Consider the following 18,527-nt stretch of genomic DNA (forward strand, 5'->3'; position numbering starts at 1 on the left):
TCATCTTCCCTACCTCAAGGGCCTGTCATTATAAGATTTTTTGGGACAGGACGTTGGAATATCAGGCAGGGAAGATGAATTCCTGGATGTCCGTTGATTTCTCAAGCCTATTTTTATCTTACATTTAGGAAACTACTGAAAACTTACCTATTTGATAACAGGAATGTTGATTCTAAATTATATATTTAAGAATGTGTTTTATTAGGTTATGTATTTTAATTGTACCTTTTAATTGATGTATTTAATTGATGCATTCATAGTAGCTGTGTGTTTTTGAAATTGTACTTTTTAACTGAAATGTCTCAGTTCCTTTGTTGTGAACTGCTGGTGGGATGGTATACAAGAAAATAAATTATTATTATTATATAGGGACTTCACATCCAGTATTACCAAAAATGTAACTGACAGAATTTCTCTTACTTCTTTCCCTAATATAAGAATCCTTAATATAAGAAAGAGTATGTTTTACCAAAGGTCTAAAAAAACAATCTATAAACGTAGAAAAGGTCTCCAATAAGGAACCCTTGCTGGAGACAATGGGCTGTCTAGGTAAATTATTTACAATTTTGTGTATTTTGGGAAATAGATAAATATGTGGAATCTTTGTATATTGTACATTCAAAAATTTATACTCAGAAAAGGTCAGATAACCTGCTTCAGAACCGCTATCTTAGTTATTGTATTTCTAACTGTAGTAAAGCAGTTGGATCTGTAGGCAGACATAGGGGAAGCCATTGCTTGTCCTGGATCGGTGGCATGGAATGCTGCTACTGTTTAGGTTTTTGCCAGGTACTTGTGACTTGGATTGGCCTCCGTGAAGATGAGATACTGGGCTAGATGGACCATTGGTTTGACCCAATAAGGCTATTCTTATGTTCTTATAATTGGATCCACAAGATTATTGCTGCTTTATGACTTCGGTCTCATAGTCATCAAAATTCAGGATTACTAATGCTTCCCTTTTATCAGATCTTCTAATCACGATGTCTAGATTGTATCATAAGGATCATTTCACTGCAAATTCTTCTTTAGAGCAATTATGTTGATGAAAATTATTTTTAGTCACAAATAGTTGCTCACAATCTCTAATGATCAATTGTATATATGTATGGTAAATAAACCCGGGCTGAAAAAAGTAGGAGGAGTCCTCTTAGATCTCTTCCTCATCAAAGAAGTTTCAGTTCCTTCCAATGAACATTTATTTTTAAAATTTAAGATGTTAGGTACAGATAAAAAGTACTTCAAATAACTTGCTGGCATGAAATACAATCCTTTCTGTTGAACAGACAATTCACAAGATATCAGTTGATATCTAGACAAATTAATCACTGATAGCTCTTCCCTCTTTGAGAACGCATTGTCAGGTGTTCTTGAATGACATTGGTTTGTTCTTTTATTCTTCCTTTTGACTTCACCAATTGCTCTTTCTGTTGTCTCCGTTTGTCTAAAACAGTGGTTCCCAAACCTGTCCTGGGGGACCCCCAGCCAGTCAGGTTTTCAAGATATCCCTAATGAATATGCATGAGAGAGATTTGCATACCTGTCACTTCCATTATACGCAAATCTCTCTCATGCATATTCATTAGGGATATCTTGAAAACCTGACTGGCTGGGGGCCCCCCAGGACAGGTTTGGGAACCACTGGTCTAAAATATCACTTCCAGAGTCTTCTGACAAATTCCCAGTATCTACTATTCCCCTCCTCTTCTTGCCACCTTTGCAAACATACTCAGAGTTCAACCAGGAATATACCAAAAATGTGTTATAATCCTTTTCATCCTGCTTGTATTTTTTTTATTTTAGATCACTGCAAATCATATTTAAATTGCTCAGCCTTCTTATTTGTTTACGGATATAATTGGCCAAACTTTTCTTGTGTAAAATCTTTCTTCAATTCAATCAGTTTGATGTCCATATCACTTTGAAAACGCTCAACATCAACTCTAGTTTTCTCAGTGATCAAAACTATAAGGTCAAGTGAACATTTGTTCAAAATGGAAGCCTATTTGGTCAAAGAATCTTAATCTTCTAAAAATAATCTCAGTTCTTTAACAATCCTCAGCCCCCTTGGAATATGTTTTTTCTTACAATATTCCAAAAGCATACCCTAGCTCCATGTAGCTCTATTTTAAATTCAGAAACTTCCCAAGTGGCTTGATTCAAATTCTCCATTACTCATTCATCTCACTATAACTCTCTTATAATTTATGCTGAGCCCTCCAAAACTCCCCCAAACCTACTAGAGCCACCTGTCTACCATTCCAATAGCCCTCATGGCTACAAGTCGCACCTAAATGGCAGTAGAGTAGGATTTTGATAGATTTTAGTGAACTCACACTTTCTACCATAAATGTAGTGATTAGAGTGGCATATGGGCCTGGGTCCTTCTCTCTATGGCTCTCGAGGACTAGAATTGCCTACCCCTGGGCTAGTGAACCATAGAGAGAAGGACCCAGGCCCATATGCCACTCTAATCATTACATTTATGGTAGAAAGTGTGAGTTCACTAAAATCCACCAAAATCCTACTCTGCTGCCATTTAGGTGCCATCTGTAGCAATGAGGGCTTTTGGGATGGTAGATAGGTGGGTCTAGTAGGTTTTGGGGAGTTTTGGAGGACTCAGCATAAATTATAAGAGAGTTATAGTGAGATGTACATCTGGAACACTTTATGTGAAGTTCACAGCAGTGCCCCACTGCTCTGTTGGCATGTCTGTGTAGCCAATCCATCACAATGCTGGCCCCTCTTGCATCCAAATAGTCTGGATTTGGATATTTTCAACTTGGACATTTCTTTGGTCAAAAATGGAGTATAAAGTTAAGCATTTAGTGGTTTGGCTTTCGAAAATGGACGTTTATGTGCTTCCGACTTTGGATGTTTAGCAGGAAACATCCAAACCGGTCTTCTTGAAGACATCCTTTTCAAAAATGGCTCTCTGAGTGTGCAGAATAACTAAACATATTAAATCTGAAAATATGGAATATATAGAGCAGGGGTAGGGAACTCCGGTCCTCGAGAGCCGTATTCTAGTCAGATTTTCAGGATTCCCCAATGAATATGCATTGAAAGCAGTGCATGCACATAGATCTCATGCATATTCATTGGGGAAATCCTAAAAACCCGACTGGAATACGGCTCTCGAGGACCGGAGTTCCCTACCCCTGATAAAGAGGAACTTCTCTTTCACACATCCATCATGCAGCCTGCTTAAGCATCTTCTGCCTCCAACATATCTTTAAATAATGTCATCTCCTTGTTTTAGTGTATTAACATTTTGGATTTCCCACTACTTTCCTAGCTTATTTTAGCTTTTCCACATATTGCTGCCTCTCTTCCCCTTTCTTGCGATTTCATATAATTTATGACAATAACCATTTTTGCTAGAAAACCATAATGATTTCTTTGTCTTCTCATTGTTATTTATTATCCTAACAAAAGGAGTATCTGCATTTAACTGGCCAAGTGCTGACTCCACCCCTGAAATGCCTCCCAAATAGTTAATTTCACTTAAGCGCTAACTGTTAATTTTCAGCAGCGATACCCAGTTAAAATGCTGCTGAAAATTAGCGGATTTCACAGAACAAGCAATTTAACTGGTCAGCATCTATTTCTGGCCAATTATATCACTTTGAATATTGACCCGAGAACTTTCAGGGGTTTTCTAAAGTCTTGTATGCATGTTGATTTAGACAGTATTTCTGTAATGTACACTCTTCAATATTTTGCTCACAAATCTGCATTCTCGGCACACTCATTATCTAGTATTAGTCGAGCAGATGTTAGGATCATCTTTGAGCGGTGGGGTTCAATTCTGTTCTCTTCATGCCTTTTGCACGAATGGATAAGCATTACAGAAAAGCTGACACACAGCCATCTGCATGAATGATACATTGGATGCATCTTGCCTTTTAGTACAGTACAAAAAATGTCCCGGCAGTGAAAAGTGAACAGCACACAGAGTTGAGCAGTAGAGCAGGTTCTTGGGGAGTCTTTATTCGCAATCTAGAATAGACAGTCATATCTATAAGCACTTTCTTGCAAAAATAAAACAAACAAAACAACCATTACATCTCAAGTGTATGGGGGCAGAATTGTAGACCTCAATAGGAGAGAGTATGGCACAGTGATTAAAGCTACAGCCTCAGCATTCTGTGGTTGTGGGTTCAAACCCACACAGCTTCTTGTGACCTTGGGCAAGTCACTTAATCCTCCCATTGCCCTAGGTACATTAGGTAGATTGTGAGCCCGCGGGACAGACAGGGAAAATGCTTAAGTACCTGAATAAATTCATGTAAACCGTTCTGAGCTCTCCTGGAAGAACGGTATAGAAAATTGAATGAATAAATAAATAAATATGTATATTCTGGAAGGAAGGAAGGAGAGAGGGGATATGATAGAGACATTTAAACATCTCCATGGCATTAATACACAGGAGGCAATTGTATGTCAGTGTATGGCCTTGTGCTTCTTATGGGACCCAGTTAGAGGGTGGAAAAGGGTGGCAGGCACTCCCATTTCCAAAGCACCTACTACTACCAAGACATGAGCAAGGGCCGCATTTAGGTGCAAACATTTATCCCTGCCATAGAACTGGCATAATTATTTCTGTCTACATTTAGGGACATTATTGCCAACTTATGCTAGAATTCTATAATGGATTTGTAGCAGAAATTTGCCGTTACAGAGTACTAGAACAGAGCTCAGATTTTTGGGCACCTACTGCTTAGTGTCTTTAGTGGAATTGCCTCTTATTTGCACATAATGCTCTATCATCATTTTTTGATCCATCTAATTTTCAATTTAAAAGCTCCTCAAAAATCGTCTCTTCTGAAAATGGTATGGTCGTTACCTCATCACCATAATTAGCTCTGCTGTTAATGAGGGGTTCTTCCTCCATGCTTTCCTTATTCCAAATTTGTGCTTCCCCTTGCACAGATATAATTGAAAAATATCTTGCATCTGCTATATTTCCTCTTATTTGTTCCATCGCCACCCTACCTACTTTCTTTATTTTCCAGATATCCATCCCTGTTCTCCCAGTTTGGCAATCCCTTTTGGCTTGTGATGCTCTCAGTCTCTTCTTTTTAAAAGCATACCCCTTTTCTTCTTACAGTAATTTTTTTTCCATGAAATTTTATTTATTTTCAATATCAACATAATATATCCTCTGTAATAAAACCCTAAACGCGCATGCGCACTTACAATTTTGTGATCCCTGCCGACGTGATTTCTGACTCTGTGCCAGATTTGATTTGCGGTGCACAGAGGCTTGCGGCGCGTGTGGCGTGCAGCGGCTTGCGGCAGTGAGAGCAACGGCAGGAGGGTGTCCTTCCAGGTGCTGCGAGGCGTCCAGCTGCTACTGCTGCACAGGGAAGTGGAGGGGGAGAGGGAAAAGGGACTGCATTAGGGGGAGGGTTTGCTGGGGGGCAGGCAGCAATCGTGGTTTGCTCTGGGGGGGGCAGAGAGAGATAGGCAGGGGGGCCAGGGAGAGAGACAGCGAGACAGATAGAAAGAAGTGGAGGGGGAAAGGGAAAAGGGGCTGCTTTGGGGGAGGGGTGTGCTGGGGGTGGGGGCAGGCAGCAATCTTGGTTTGCTCAGAGGGCCAGAGAGAGATATGAAGGAGGCCAGGAAGAGAGACAGACAGAAAGAAAGACAGACAGACAAGGGACCAGGGAGAGATACAGACAGAAAGAATGACAAACATACAGGGGGCCAGAAAGACATACAGACAGACAGACAGCGGCCAAGGAGTGAGAAAGAAAGACAGACAGACAAGGGGCCAGGGAGAGACAGACAGAAAGAATGACAAATAGACAGGGGGCCAGAGAGACAGACAGATAGCGGCCAAGGAGCGAGCAAGAAAGAAATAAAGACAGACAGACAGGGAGACAGACAGACAGCGGCCAAGGAGAGAGAGAGACAGAAAGAAAGACAGACAGACAGAAAGCAGCCAAGGAGAAAGAGGAACAGAAAGAAAGAAAGACAGACAGACACATCTATTCTAGCACCCGTTAAAGCCTAGTAATACAATAAAAATCATAACGCTTTTAGTTCTCTTGTAGTTTCAGAATGTTGAGAGGATATAAGAACATAAGAATTGCCGCTGCTGGGTCAGACCTGTGGTCCATCATGCTCAGCAGTCCGCTCAAATGACGGTCCTCTGGTCAAAGACCAGCGCCCTAACTGACACTAGCCCTACCAGCGTACGTCCTTGTTCAGCAGGAACTTGTCTAACTTAGTCTTGAATCCCTGGAGGGTGTGTTCCCCTATGACAGACTCCGGAAGAGCGTTCCAGTTTTCTGCCACTCTCTGGGTGAAGAAGAACTTCCTTACATTTGTACGAAATCTATCCCCTTTCAACTTTAGAGAGTGCCCTCTCATTCTCCCTACCTTGGAGAGGGTGAACAACCTGTCCTTATCTACTAAGTCAATACCTTCAGTACCTTGAATGTTTCGATCGTGTCCCCTCTCAATCTCCTCTGTTTGAGGGAGAAGAGGCCCAGTTTCTCTAATCTTTCGCTGTACGGCAGCTCCTCCAACCCTTTAACCATCTTAGTTGCTCTTCTCTGGACTCTTTTAAGTAGTATCGTGTCCTTCTTCATGTACAGTGACCAGTGCTGGACGCAGTACTCCAGGTGAGGGTGCACCATGGCCCGGTACAGTGGCATGATAACCTTCTCCAATCTGTTCGTGATCCCCTTCTTTATTATTCCTAGCATTCTGTTTGCCCTTTTCGCCGCAGCTGCACATTGCGCGGACGGCTTCATGGACTTGTCGATCAGAACTCCCAAGTCCCTTTCCTGGGAGGTCTCTGCAAGTACCGCCTTGGACATCCTGTATTGGTGCATGAGATTTTTGTTACCAACATGCATCACTTTACACTTGTCCACGTTGAACCTCATCTGCCATATCGCAGCCCATTCCTCGACCCTGATTATGTCACGTTGTAGATCTTCGCAATCCCTCTGCGTCTTCACTACTCTGAATAACTTCTCTTAGAGCCTGAATCTCCTTTAACAAAAGCTCATTTGCTGCTCCAGATGTTTTAACTGCCATTTTCTCCAGTGTCGGTGGTTCAAATTTGGATCGTTTTGAACATGATGTAATGTTATTAGAAGCCTCTGATTTGACATCTTTAATGTTCCGCAAAGTTGTTTGAAATGAAGGAATTATTTGTTAACTTTTGTCTGGAACTATGTTTGAAAAAGAGAGTGAAGAGAGTCTAACTCGCACGTCCATCTTGTCAGATGATGACATCACAATCTACAGTAATTTACCTTAACATATAAATTTTGTTATACACAGGATAATCCACATACCTGGATGAAACATTTCCTCTATTTGTAAGCACCAGCCGAATATAAACCCCTCTCTTGTGGGTTCTGTTGCCATTTGGAGGATGCTGCATAACATATCAGTGCAATAGATAAGGGGTTCCTCCTTTATCTGCCCTGTATAGCACTTATCTCCCTTTACTTCCCAGAAAACAAATGAAGAGGCTACAGACATGAATACAGAGCTGCTGGATATCATTTCTATAGCGCTGAAAAGCATATGCAGCGCTGTACATTTAATATTCAATAGACGCTCCCTGCTCAGAAGAACTTACACGCTAATATGGATAGACAGACAGGACATCTTAGGATTGGGGAGTTTCTGGTAGAAGGAATGATACCATAGGAATAGGTATTGAATAGTGAGTAGGAATTATGAGTTGAAAGCAGCTTCAAAGAAGTGGGTTTTTAGTTTAGATTTGAATACCTCTAGAGACGAAACATGATATATTGGCTATGGCAGCCTGTTCCAGGCATATGGTGTGGCAAGAAAGAATGGATGGAGTCTGGAGTTGGCGATGGAGGTAAAGGGTGCAAATAAGAGGGACTTAGCTGATGAATAGAGTTCACACAGGGGGAGGGGGGAGCATAAGGGGAAATGAGTGAGGAGAGATATCCAGGGGCTATAGAGTGAATGCACTTGTAAGTCAGTAAGAGGAGTTTGAACTGTATTTGGAAATGGATGGGGAGCCAATGAAGTGACTGGAGGAGGGGAATAATGTGAGCATGGCGGCTCTCATGGAATACGAGTTGTGCAGCAGCCTTTTGAACCTGTCTCTCCTATAGCATGACCCAGCGCAAAAACTGAAATATTGTCCCAATCATTTTCCAAGTCATTTACAGGAATGTTAATTTTGTTTTTGGGGGTATTGATTTTGTTCTGAGATGAATATCGTAATGCACCTGGGTAAAAGAAATCCATGCAGAACTTACTCAATGAATGGTGAGACCTTGGCTAGGACCACGGCAGAACGCGATTTAGGAGTAATCATTAGTGATGACATGAAAACTGCCAATCAAGTGGAAAAGGCTTCCTCCAAGGCATGGCAAATGATGGGTTGTATCCGTAGAGGTTTTGTCAGCAGGAGGCTAGAAGTCATAATGCCGTTGTACAGATCCATGGTGAGACCTCATTTGGAGTATTGTGTTCAATTCTGGAGACCACATTACCGGAAAGATGTGTTGAGAATTGAGTCGGTTCAGTGAATGGCCACCAGGATGGTCTCGGGTCTGAAGGATCTCCCATATGAAGAAAGGCTAAATAAATTGCAGGTGTACACACTAGAGGAACGAAGAGAGAGAGGAGACATGATTGAGACGTTTAAATATATCACAGGTCGTATCAAGGTGGAAGATGATATTTTCCGTCTTATAGGCCCCTCGACCACCAGAGGGATTCCGCTGAAAATCAGGGGAGGTAAATTTCATGGTGATTCCAGAAAGTATTTCTTCACCGAAAGAGTGGTCGATCACTGGAATGAACTCCCTCTGCAGGTGATCAAGGCTAACAGCGTGTCAGATTTTAAGAGAAAATGGGATATTCACGTGGGATCTCTAAGGGTGTAAAGCCAGGGGGGTGGGTCATTAGAGTGGGCAGACTTGATGGGCTATGACCCTTTTCTGCCATCATTTTCTATGTTTCTATATTTCTATGTTTCTAAGATGGCATACCCTTCCGAAAGAAGGTGCAATATTGGCAAAGAATGTGCACTCTTTTCCCAGTACAGACATCCAGGGGAGGAAGGCTTTCCCTTCAGGCTTTGGTGTGTGTGAGGCGAATGGAGGAACTTCACGGCTGATTTTAAAGAGTGTATGCAGCCATTCATATGGATTTTTGCCTGCCTCTGTTGTTAGCAGTATGGAGGAAGGGGAAAGTGGCTATAGTGCCATTTTGCCTTTGGACAAAGTTGAACCAACAATGATTTGGTTTGCAGAACTCATCCTGGACTCTATCTGGAAGCTCTTGAGGCTTTATCTGATTTTGTCAATTCTACAATAGATAATTCAGCTATTTACCAGGCTTTGCAATCTCGAGTATCTGCCCATATCGCAAAACTTGAACACGTTATTACTGAAATCACTTTGGTTGAGGCAGTTTAGACCACCTTCATTCAGGAGAAAAATATTCTCCGCAAGAAGGTTGAAGACTTTGACAATTACACAAGAGCATTGAATTGAAGATAATTCAATTTCCCAGAGTCTTCAGTAATGTCACTGAGAGAACTCTTTCATAAATTTCTTAAAGAGATGGTTAAACCTCCACTTTGTAAGATACACTTTTTGCCAGTTAAAAGGACTCGGGTGGCTTCAGAGGCTGTGGGTCAATTGGCAGAAGAGGTTACTATGGACAGCTGGGACTTAACTGGAATTCTGAAACAATCTATTCTAGATGTTACAGAAAGAACTACACTTTTGATTTTGTAGCATGATATGATTAATTTTACGGGATATCTGAATCTAAGAAAGTTATAGCTAAGAATTATATAAATTATTTCTCAAGCTGACCTCTGAAATGCTCTAGCCATCTGTCTTTATACTATTGCAAAACAAAAAAGCAGTAATTCCACAACCAAAATATCAAATACACAACAAAAGTGGAATAAAACTAAGATTAAATTTATCAATTCAATTGCACTGATAAATCATTTATGGAAGAAGGTGAAACCTCATACCATATTGCAGCTTCTCATAACAGCCAATGGCTATTTGACAAATGCAATGTTGTGGTTTAAATCATTGGTCCGCCTCCGTCCCTTTAATATAAGTGCAATAATTCATTGGCTGTTATGAGACGCAGCAATAAGGTCTGAGGTTTCGCCTTCTTCCATAAATGATCTATCAGTGCAATTGAATTGATAAATTTAGGGCTCCTTTTACAAAGCCGCGCTAGGGCCTTAACGCGCAGAATAGCGCTCGCTAGCCGCTACCGCCTCCTTTTGAGCAGGCGGTAGATTTTTGGCTAGTGCGCACTATAGCGCACGCTAATCCAGTGCGTGCGTTAAAAACGCTAGCGCACCTTTGTAAAAGAAGCCATTAATCTTTGATTTATACTATTGCAAGCCTGAAATCAAGAAGTTTAGTACCCCTTTCAATGAATACAAAAGATAGCTGGGTTTGGTACCAGTGTCAAACAGAACTTTACTCTGCAAGATATGCACAATGAGAGAAGATGTAGCAGTGTCAAACAGAACTCTATTCTCCAAGCTATGAACAATAAACAGAGGCTGGAGTAGAGTAACAGGACACAGAGTTTGGAGCAAAAGTGTTAATGACATAAGCATTCAGAAACTAGAATATAACGAAAGAGATACCATCTACCTGAAACTCCTCAGACAATGCATGGCCCTTTTAAAATCCAGTCAAAGCTCTACCTAGCTAGCAAGGTGATGAGTCAAAACTGTGCGGGACATTGCCATGCCGACAATCGTACACAGCCAATCCCGAGCAGGACTTCTGCGTGCTGCCTAAAAACTGCTACTGTTAGCGCTCAGAGGAATGTGTGTGTGGAATCCCCCACTATACTGACAAAGTGTTCACTCAGAGGGGGGTGTTGGGGGAAATGAGGTCAAGCAAATGAGGTTGAAAGTGTTCAAGACAAGCATGTTTTCCTGTATAAGCCCTCAAGCATGGAATGAGATTCCAATCTACATGCATCAGCAGGAAAATCTGTATAAATTTAAGAAATTACTGAAGAAGTACTTATTTTGTAAGATGAAGTAAGGGAATTAAGTTCTTTATGGTAAAGTTGAGCGTTGGTCGCTGATATGTCTTTTTACTCTCTGTGTTTAGTTTGTAATGCACTGTATGTATTGATATTTTTATTGCGTATGTATTTGTTGTGACCCGCTTTATATAAAGCGGGATACAAATAAATAAACTATAATTAGCTTAAACTAAAATTAATTGGGTGGTAGGCACCTACTGCTTTTGAGTGTGTGCCTAGCCTAAGGCACCTACCAGAAAGTGGGCATGGTTAGGGGCGGGTGTTGGGTGTGTTTTCATGTAGGAGTCTAAAGTGGACTTAGGTGCTGGGATTTAGGCCAAGCAAACCCTGGCATAAAAAGGATGTGCACAAGTCCTATGCCTAAGTCCACTTTAGGTGTCGCTAAGTGCGATTCTCTAAACAGCTCCTAACTGATGATTGACAGATGCTATGCGCCACATTCCTTGGGGCCTATGTCTTAGGTGCTTTTTATACAATCGGGGTCTATGAGCCAGAGTTACTAATGTGTTAGCTTGTGCCAGTGTTGTAAATATGAATTATGAGTAACTGGTATCTGCATTAAATGGGATCTGTGGTAAAATAGTGCACATTAAAGATGTAGAACGTCTACGGGACCTGCACAGTTCAAGGACATTATTCAGTGGGACTGTGGTCACAGTCCCTCACGCCCGGATTCTCTAACCGGCATCCATGTCGGCGTCCGCCGATCGTTCGACAGCTCCAGTTAGAGAATCGCACCTCAAGCGCCTATGTAGGTGTGATTCACGCAAAGATAGGTGCCAGAAACGTAGGCCAGGGTTTTCTGGGCCTACATTTCCAGCGCCTATCTTTGTGTGAATTACGCCTACGTAGGCGCTTTAGGCTGCCTAACACCACTTCAGGCATTGGCCAAGCCTACTATGGCTTTCAGTGGCCTAAAGTACCCACGTAGGTGCGATTCTGGTGCCTTTTAGTTAGGCGCCACTAGGCACTTCAACCTCACCATTTTTTGCCATTTCTAACAATGTTATTCAATTAGGCGCCTAAGTTTAGGCACTGGTTTTAGAATTTCACTTTCAGTGCCTTAAACACAAATTTTACTTAACTGAGTTTCTTTAGCACTTTTTCCCTTCTTGAACAAAATTAAATCCTTGGGGAAAAAGTGTGTTACAGATGCTTTGCATCATAACTGTGCAAGTAAACTAGCCTGCAGGTTTTTGTTTTCCTAAAACAAATCTGCCTCTAAAAATGTACCTATTTTAATTATCATGTCATTGAAAAGATTTGAAAGATGAAACTGGATTTAAATCTGACCTTTCCTCTTTTCCCTTTTGCTATGCAGGCTTGTGATTGCAGTGCTGTAGGGTCACTGACCTCCCAGTGTAATCCAGATACTGGTTGCTGCTTTTGCCGCCCAAACTACTCTGGGGACAAATGCAACGAGTGTAGGTTGGGATTCCGGAATTTCCCAGAATGCATTCCCTGTCGCTGCTCACTGGCGGGGACCGATGTTCAGACCTGTGACCTGGAAATGGAGACGTGCTCATGCGCTCATCTGACAGGAGCCTGCAGCTGCAAGGTAATACAGCACATAATACTGCCATTTAACTCGCCAGCAGATTAACCGTTCCCCTTAACTGTATCCATGACATCCTGTTTGTCTGTCTTGGCTGTTTAGATTGTAAGCTTTTTCGAGCAGGGACTGTCTTCTTTGTGACTCTGTGCAGCGTTGTGTGCATCTGGTAGCGCTATAGTAATAATTCATAGTAGTAGTGTGAAGAGTTTCCGTCTTTGGGAAGCAGAGCTGAGATTGTGATGTCATAATGCCTCATTCCACCAATGCTTAAGTGCCAACCTCATCAGTGATGTCACAATGGCTGATTGTCCTGGATTCCCTTAACATCCTGTTTGTCTTGTCTGTTTAGATTGTAAGCTTTTTCGAGCAGAGACTGTCTTCTTTGTGACTGTACGATGCTGCATACCTGTCTGGTAGCACTATAGAAATAATTTAACAGTAGTATAATACTAAGGAATTCATTCCAAAACATGGCAAGTCAAGCTTCTCTCACTGACAGCTTCTCTTTCCCCCTCTTTTACTAATGCATAGGGTGGGTTTCAGCACCGGCAGGGGCGGTAACTGCTCTGACACTCATAGAATTCCTATGCGTGTTGGAGCAGTTACCGCCGCTGCCAGCGCTAAAACCCACTCTATGCATTAGTAAAAGAGAGGGTTCACTTGTACAAGTTACATGGATCTATGTTTAGACCAGGGGGTCTCAACCTAATCCTTGGGAGACACCCATCCAATCAGACTTTTAGGATACCACAATGACTATGTAGCCTAAAACCTGGGGGGCTGGGTGTGTCCTAAGGGCTGGATTAGGATTCCCTGCTTTGGATATATCATTGCAGATATCCAGTTGTGATGCTGCTAAAGTGAGGTTTGATACTTGATACTACTAACTGAAAAATGGATTGCATATGAAAATGTTCACGGAGTTATTTAACAGGGAACTAGTTAACTCTCAAGTGGTTCTGAGTTATTATTATTATTGTTACTATTATTAATAATAACAATAGTCTGAACTTTCAGCACAATAATTGTGATTATTTTTGGCCATGGATTTCTTTCAGATTTTCAGGTCTGTACTGTAGTACTATGATTATGTTGCCAGAGGGCTCGATACTCAATGAGAGCTATCTGAATAGGAGCCGCTCATACCTGGATATGTCCCACTTACTAGGCCTTTACCTGGTTTTCAGTGGAATTATCCAGATACTGCTGCTGAAAATCCAGACAGGCATCTTTGGCACTATCTGGGTAGTGGTGGGGCCTTCTGGGAGAGAAAGGGGGGGGGGGAGGCGGCACCGGGGCCCCAGATAATGGTTCCTGGTATCTCTACGTATACCTGTATTTTCAGCACCACCCTCTAGATAGCATCTGGTAGTGAAAATCCAGTTATATCTTTAAATGCTACAAAATGCGCATGCGCACACTCACTCAGTTAAACGGGATTCCTAACTGCCTAAACGCTATGAAAAAGCTAAGTTAAAAAACTAATTTATTGCATAAAAATAATTTATAGCATATAAAAATATGAATTAAGAATATATATATATATATTTTTTAGTTCAAGTCTTTTTATTGGAATTATAGGCAACAATGCGCATGCTCAAGGCCTTCTAATTCTCCCTCTCGCCAGCCTTTCTCTCTTTCTTTTGTTCTCACTACTTGGTGCTCTCTCTCTTTCTTTCTCTCTCTCTCTCTCTCTTAATATATTGACTGTTCTGTAGGTTAAAGCTTTCAGCCCTACCCCTTCCTACAGCTGGAAAAGGCTGCCAATCAACCCCCTTACTCTCCTTCATTTAGAAATACTCAGTTCCACCCCTTCTCTGCAGCTTGGAAAGAGAATAAGGCACGCTCTTCCGGCCCTGTAAGCTTACAATTCCCAGGAAAAAAAAAACCAATTAGGTTTCTATGTGAGGCAGCTGTTGGTGCCTACAGTTCCCAGAAGATTGATTTCCATTCAGCTTGCCCAGTACGCCCCCAGTGAGGCTTCTATGTGAAATAAGCTCCTTATTCAGCTTTTCCCCCACTTTCTCTGAGAGATACTGATCCATGGCAGATTTTCCTGTCTGCTCAGCCTCCCTGCTCATGTCCCACATAGCTTGTCATAGTGGGCACAGGCGTGCATAACACTTACATGCAAACTGTATACAATGTCGTTCACATGCACAACTGGCATATGTGGGCATGCGCATTTATGCCTTCAGATGACATGGCATAAATCAGGGGTGTCTAACCTGCGGTCCAAGGGCCACATGCGGCCCCGTGAAGTATTTTGTGCGGCCCCGGTCGAGGGCGATGCAATGTTTTCTTCTGCTGCCCCCCAGGTATTTACCATCTTGCCGGCTCCCTCCTCTGTCTTGCTGCAGCATTTGCGCAGCCCCAGAAACATTTTTTTCAGCCAATGCGGCCCAGGGAAGGCATAAATATTGGTGCCTATGCTAGTATTCTAGAATGTCAACTACATGCATAATTCCTGTTAGAGAATTTGCAATTAACGTGAGATAATTTGGTGCCTAACCTTAGGTGAACTTTCTAATGTTTATCCCTGAGTGTAAGGGAGAGTGTGTTGCATTCAGAGGTTAAAGCTACAGCCTCAGCACTCTGAGTATGTGGGTTCAAACCCACAGTGCTCCTTGTGACCCTGGGCAAGTCACTTAGGGCTAGATTCACTAACCTGCCCGATCGTGACCGATCCGTGTCTGATCCAGGCAGGTCCAATGAATTCAGAAAGCAGTAATATTTTAATGGGGGCGATCGGAGGAATGCCCCCATCTGCCGACACGGATCGCTAGTGTGCGATCCCCACGCATGCGCCAACCATCTGTAGATGGTCTTCGCATGCATCTAAGACCCGTCTGAGCACCAACTTTTTTTTTTAAACTTTACTTTTTAGCCCAGCGAGCCCGCGTAAACCCACGAGTTAAAACCATGGGCTCGCTGTGCAGTGAAGGGCAGGGGAGATTCAGGAGAGATTCGGGCGGCGGTTCAGGGGAGAGCAGAGCGGCAGGCAGGAGAAATTCATGGAGAGCATGGCGGCGATTCGGAGCGGCAGGCAGGAGAGATTTGGGGCAGCAGATAGCAGGACGTGCAGAGAGCAGGGTAGAGAGCAGGGCGGCAATGGAGCTGGAGAGTCGGAAAGGACATTTGCGACTGGTCCCCCAGCAGTCGCTTCTTGGGTTGATCGGCCAACCTAGTCGGTTTGCAAGATTTCATTAGTGAATCGGGTCCCGGTCTACTTTGCATGCCATTCCCCCTCATTTGCATGCGTGGATCGGAAGCAGATCGCAGGAGAGGTTAGTGAATTGGGCCGGAGGGAAATTGGGTCGTAAACCAATCAGTACATGGATCAGTTTGCTTAGTGAATCTAGCCCTTAATCCCCCCCATTGCCCCAGATACATTAGACAGACTGTGATCCCACCAGGTCAGACAAGAAAAAATGCTTGAGCACCTGAATAAATTCATGTAAACCATTCTGAGCTCCCTTGAATGAAAAAATTAATACATTTTTTCCCCATCATTAGCTACTGAGTTAGGAGGCCGATACTAGTACCGGTAAGTGAAAATTAACCACAGCTCTTGAGGTGGTGTTAACTTCCAACAGATAACACTGCTGATAAAGTTTACCACAGGTTGTGCCTTTCATGCTGCATTACAATGAACTGCTTTCTATGTGTTTGCGTTCTTTACAGCTCATTATTATTTAACATGCATTGCACTAAAAATCCTTGCGCTAAGCTGTATTAATTGGCAAATAGCGTGTATCGTTGCCACAATGCAGCTTATTAAATAGGGGTCTTACACTGTAAGCTACCTGGGTCACGGAAATATCTGTATGTACCTCAAACAGAGCTGGTGTTGAAAAGATAATTAAGCATAAATATATATATATCTAATGAAATAAAATATGATGGGAATAAAAGGCCTATCTAGTCTGCCCGTTCTCCTTCCATTTGAAATGCAAAGATGGCTGTGGCTTTCCCTTCACGACTGATATTGTTATAATAAGTTGCCTGAAATTCTGCTGTTAAGAGGAAATAAATTTCTGTTAGAGTGAAGGTTTCATCTGATAGGTAGCAGACAGATTGTTTTCACGCATTTATTTTGTATAAGATTCTAAGGAGCTCTTTTACTAAGCTGCCTAAGGCACCAACATGTGCCTAACTCATCTTTAAACGACGATCATATAAGTACAGTTATAAGAAAATGTTTTTATCGTTTACGAATGATATGCTCTCTAACTAAATTTCTTGACATATCAGCTTTAAATACTTTAATCCATTCATTAGTCATTTCTTGTCTGGATTATGGCAATGTCAAAAATAATAAGTGCTCAGCATTTTTTTCTCTGGCATTTGAAGTTACTAACACCTCCTCTAGGTTCCTTGAAAAAGACCCTCGAAACATGGTCCATGTCGGGACCTACCAACACACCTCTGAGTTAAGTAGGAATTGTTTTTCCTTTATTGCCACTGAAAAACCACATCCAATATTTAAAAAGTACTCCAATTTCACTTATTTGCATTATAGCCATACACAGTGATGGGACGGTGGGTTTGGTTATAGGAGCCACGGCTCCTGTTCGGATTACACATATCTGAGTGTATGCAAAAGTGCATAAATTTCATTGTGTCTGAAATTTATTTGACCTTTATTTTCGACATTTAGTCTGAAAAGTCTTGTTTTCAACGTTATATATGGATTATGGCAATGTCTTATACCATGGTATTACCAAAAAAGAGTTAAAACGTCTACAAATAATCCAGAATACAGCAGTAAAAGTCATTTACATGGCCAAAAAACTTGACCACGTAACTCCTCTTCTGATAAAAGCCCATTGGCCCCAATCCATCACCGTGTCATTTATAAAACTCTATTATTGACTTTTAAAACAAGAAACGCTGGACAGCCAGAATTCATTAATAAATTTTTGATACCGTACACCACATCGCGTTTTCTTCTTTCCTCAGAGCAAAATTTATTAGCAATCCCAACCTTGAACCATATTAACACTAGAAGAAACACTATCTTTTCAGTGGTTGCCCCAACCCTCTGGAATTCAGCAGCAAATGCTCTAAGAGAGATAACTATTCTTGAGAAATTTAAATCTTTTCTTAAGACATTCCTTTTCAAAGATGCCTTTCAAGTATAAATGTCCTTTTAAGGATTTAAATTTTTTAAAAATCTTTTATGAGTCTGTTTTTATTGGACTTACTTGTTTTTAACCCCTCCCTTTTGTTTATACCTTTATACCTAACTTTTCTTTAATCATTGTAGTTCTCCTCTTTTTTCCACTCGTACCCGTTTGTCCAGTCGAGTATGTTATTGTTTTGTCTAATCGTGTATGTTTATTTTGTTAAAGTTATGTTAATTTGTATTATCCGTTTTTACCCTATTTTAAAATGTACAACCACCTTGAAAGAAATTGATAAGGTGGTATATCACATTTTTAATAAATTGTAACTTGACGAACTGTGGGACACGCTCAGGCGTCCTGCTGTAAGTTCCATTTTAGCATGCGCTAATCCATATGCTCAACATTTTTTCTGTTTTGGGGGAAGGGGGGTGTCAGGGAGGCATTCCTATGCTAATCTGTTAGCACAGCTACGTTACCGTATATTCACTTGTTAGCACAGGATTACCACCTGAGCCTTTATGGTCTACAAAATGGATAGTGTTAAGTGTTCACACGATCAGTTTTTTAAATGACAACATTAGTGCATGGCCATTGATCCAAAAAAATGGAAAAACAGGCCATTTTACAGCTGCAGCAAAAATGGCCTTAGTGCTCAGGAAAAACTCACTCAAAGGTGTAATAAGGCCACTTTTTGCCACAGCTTCGTAAAAGGCCCACTAAGAAATTTCTGTGGACTCAGATATGGCAAACTGCAATCTCAGCTATCAAGGGAATTACTATTTGGA

The 18,527-nt window shown here is 41.6% G+C and overlaps 1 protein-coding gene across 10 annotated transcripts in view; it reads left to right on the top strand.

Annotated features, from left to right (window-relative positions):
- LAMA2 (laminin subunit alpha 2) overlaps positions 1-18,527 on the top strand; it is a 1,204,230-nt gene that overhangs the window by 773,151 nt on the left and 412,552 nt on the right. For all 10 annotated transcript variants that reach the window (XM_033936921.1, XM_033936924.1, XM_033936922.1 and 7 more), the window contains one exon: positions 12,380-12,616. In XM_033936921.1, the coding sequence (XP_033792812.1) occupies positions 12,380-12,616 (237 nt within the window). The remainder of the gene's footprint in view (positions 1-12,379; positions 12,617-18,527) is intronic.

Source organism: Geotrypetes seraphini, chromosome 3, assembly GCF_902459505.1.
Source record: "Geotrypetes seraphini chromosome 3, aGeoSer1.1, whole genome shotgun sequence".
NCBI classification, from domain to species: Eukaryota; Metazoa; Chordata; class Amphibia; order Gymnophiona; family Dermophiidae; genus Geotrypetes; species Geotrypetes seraphini.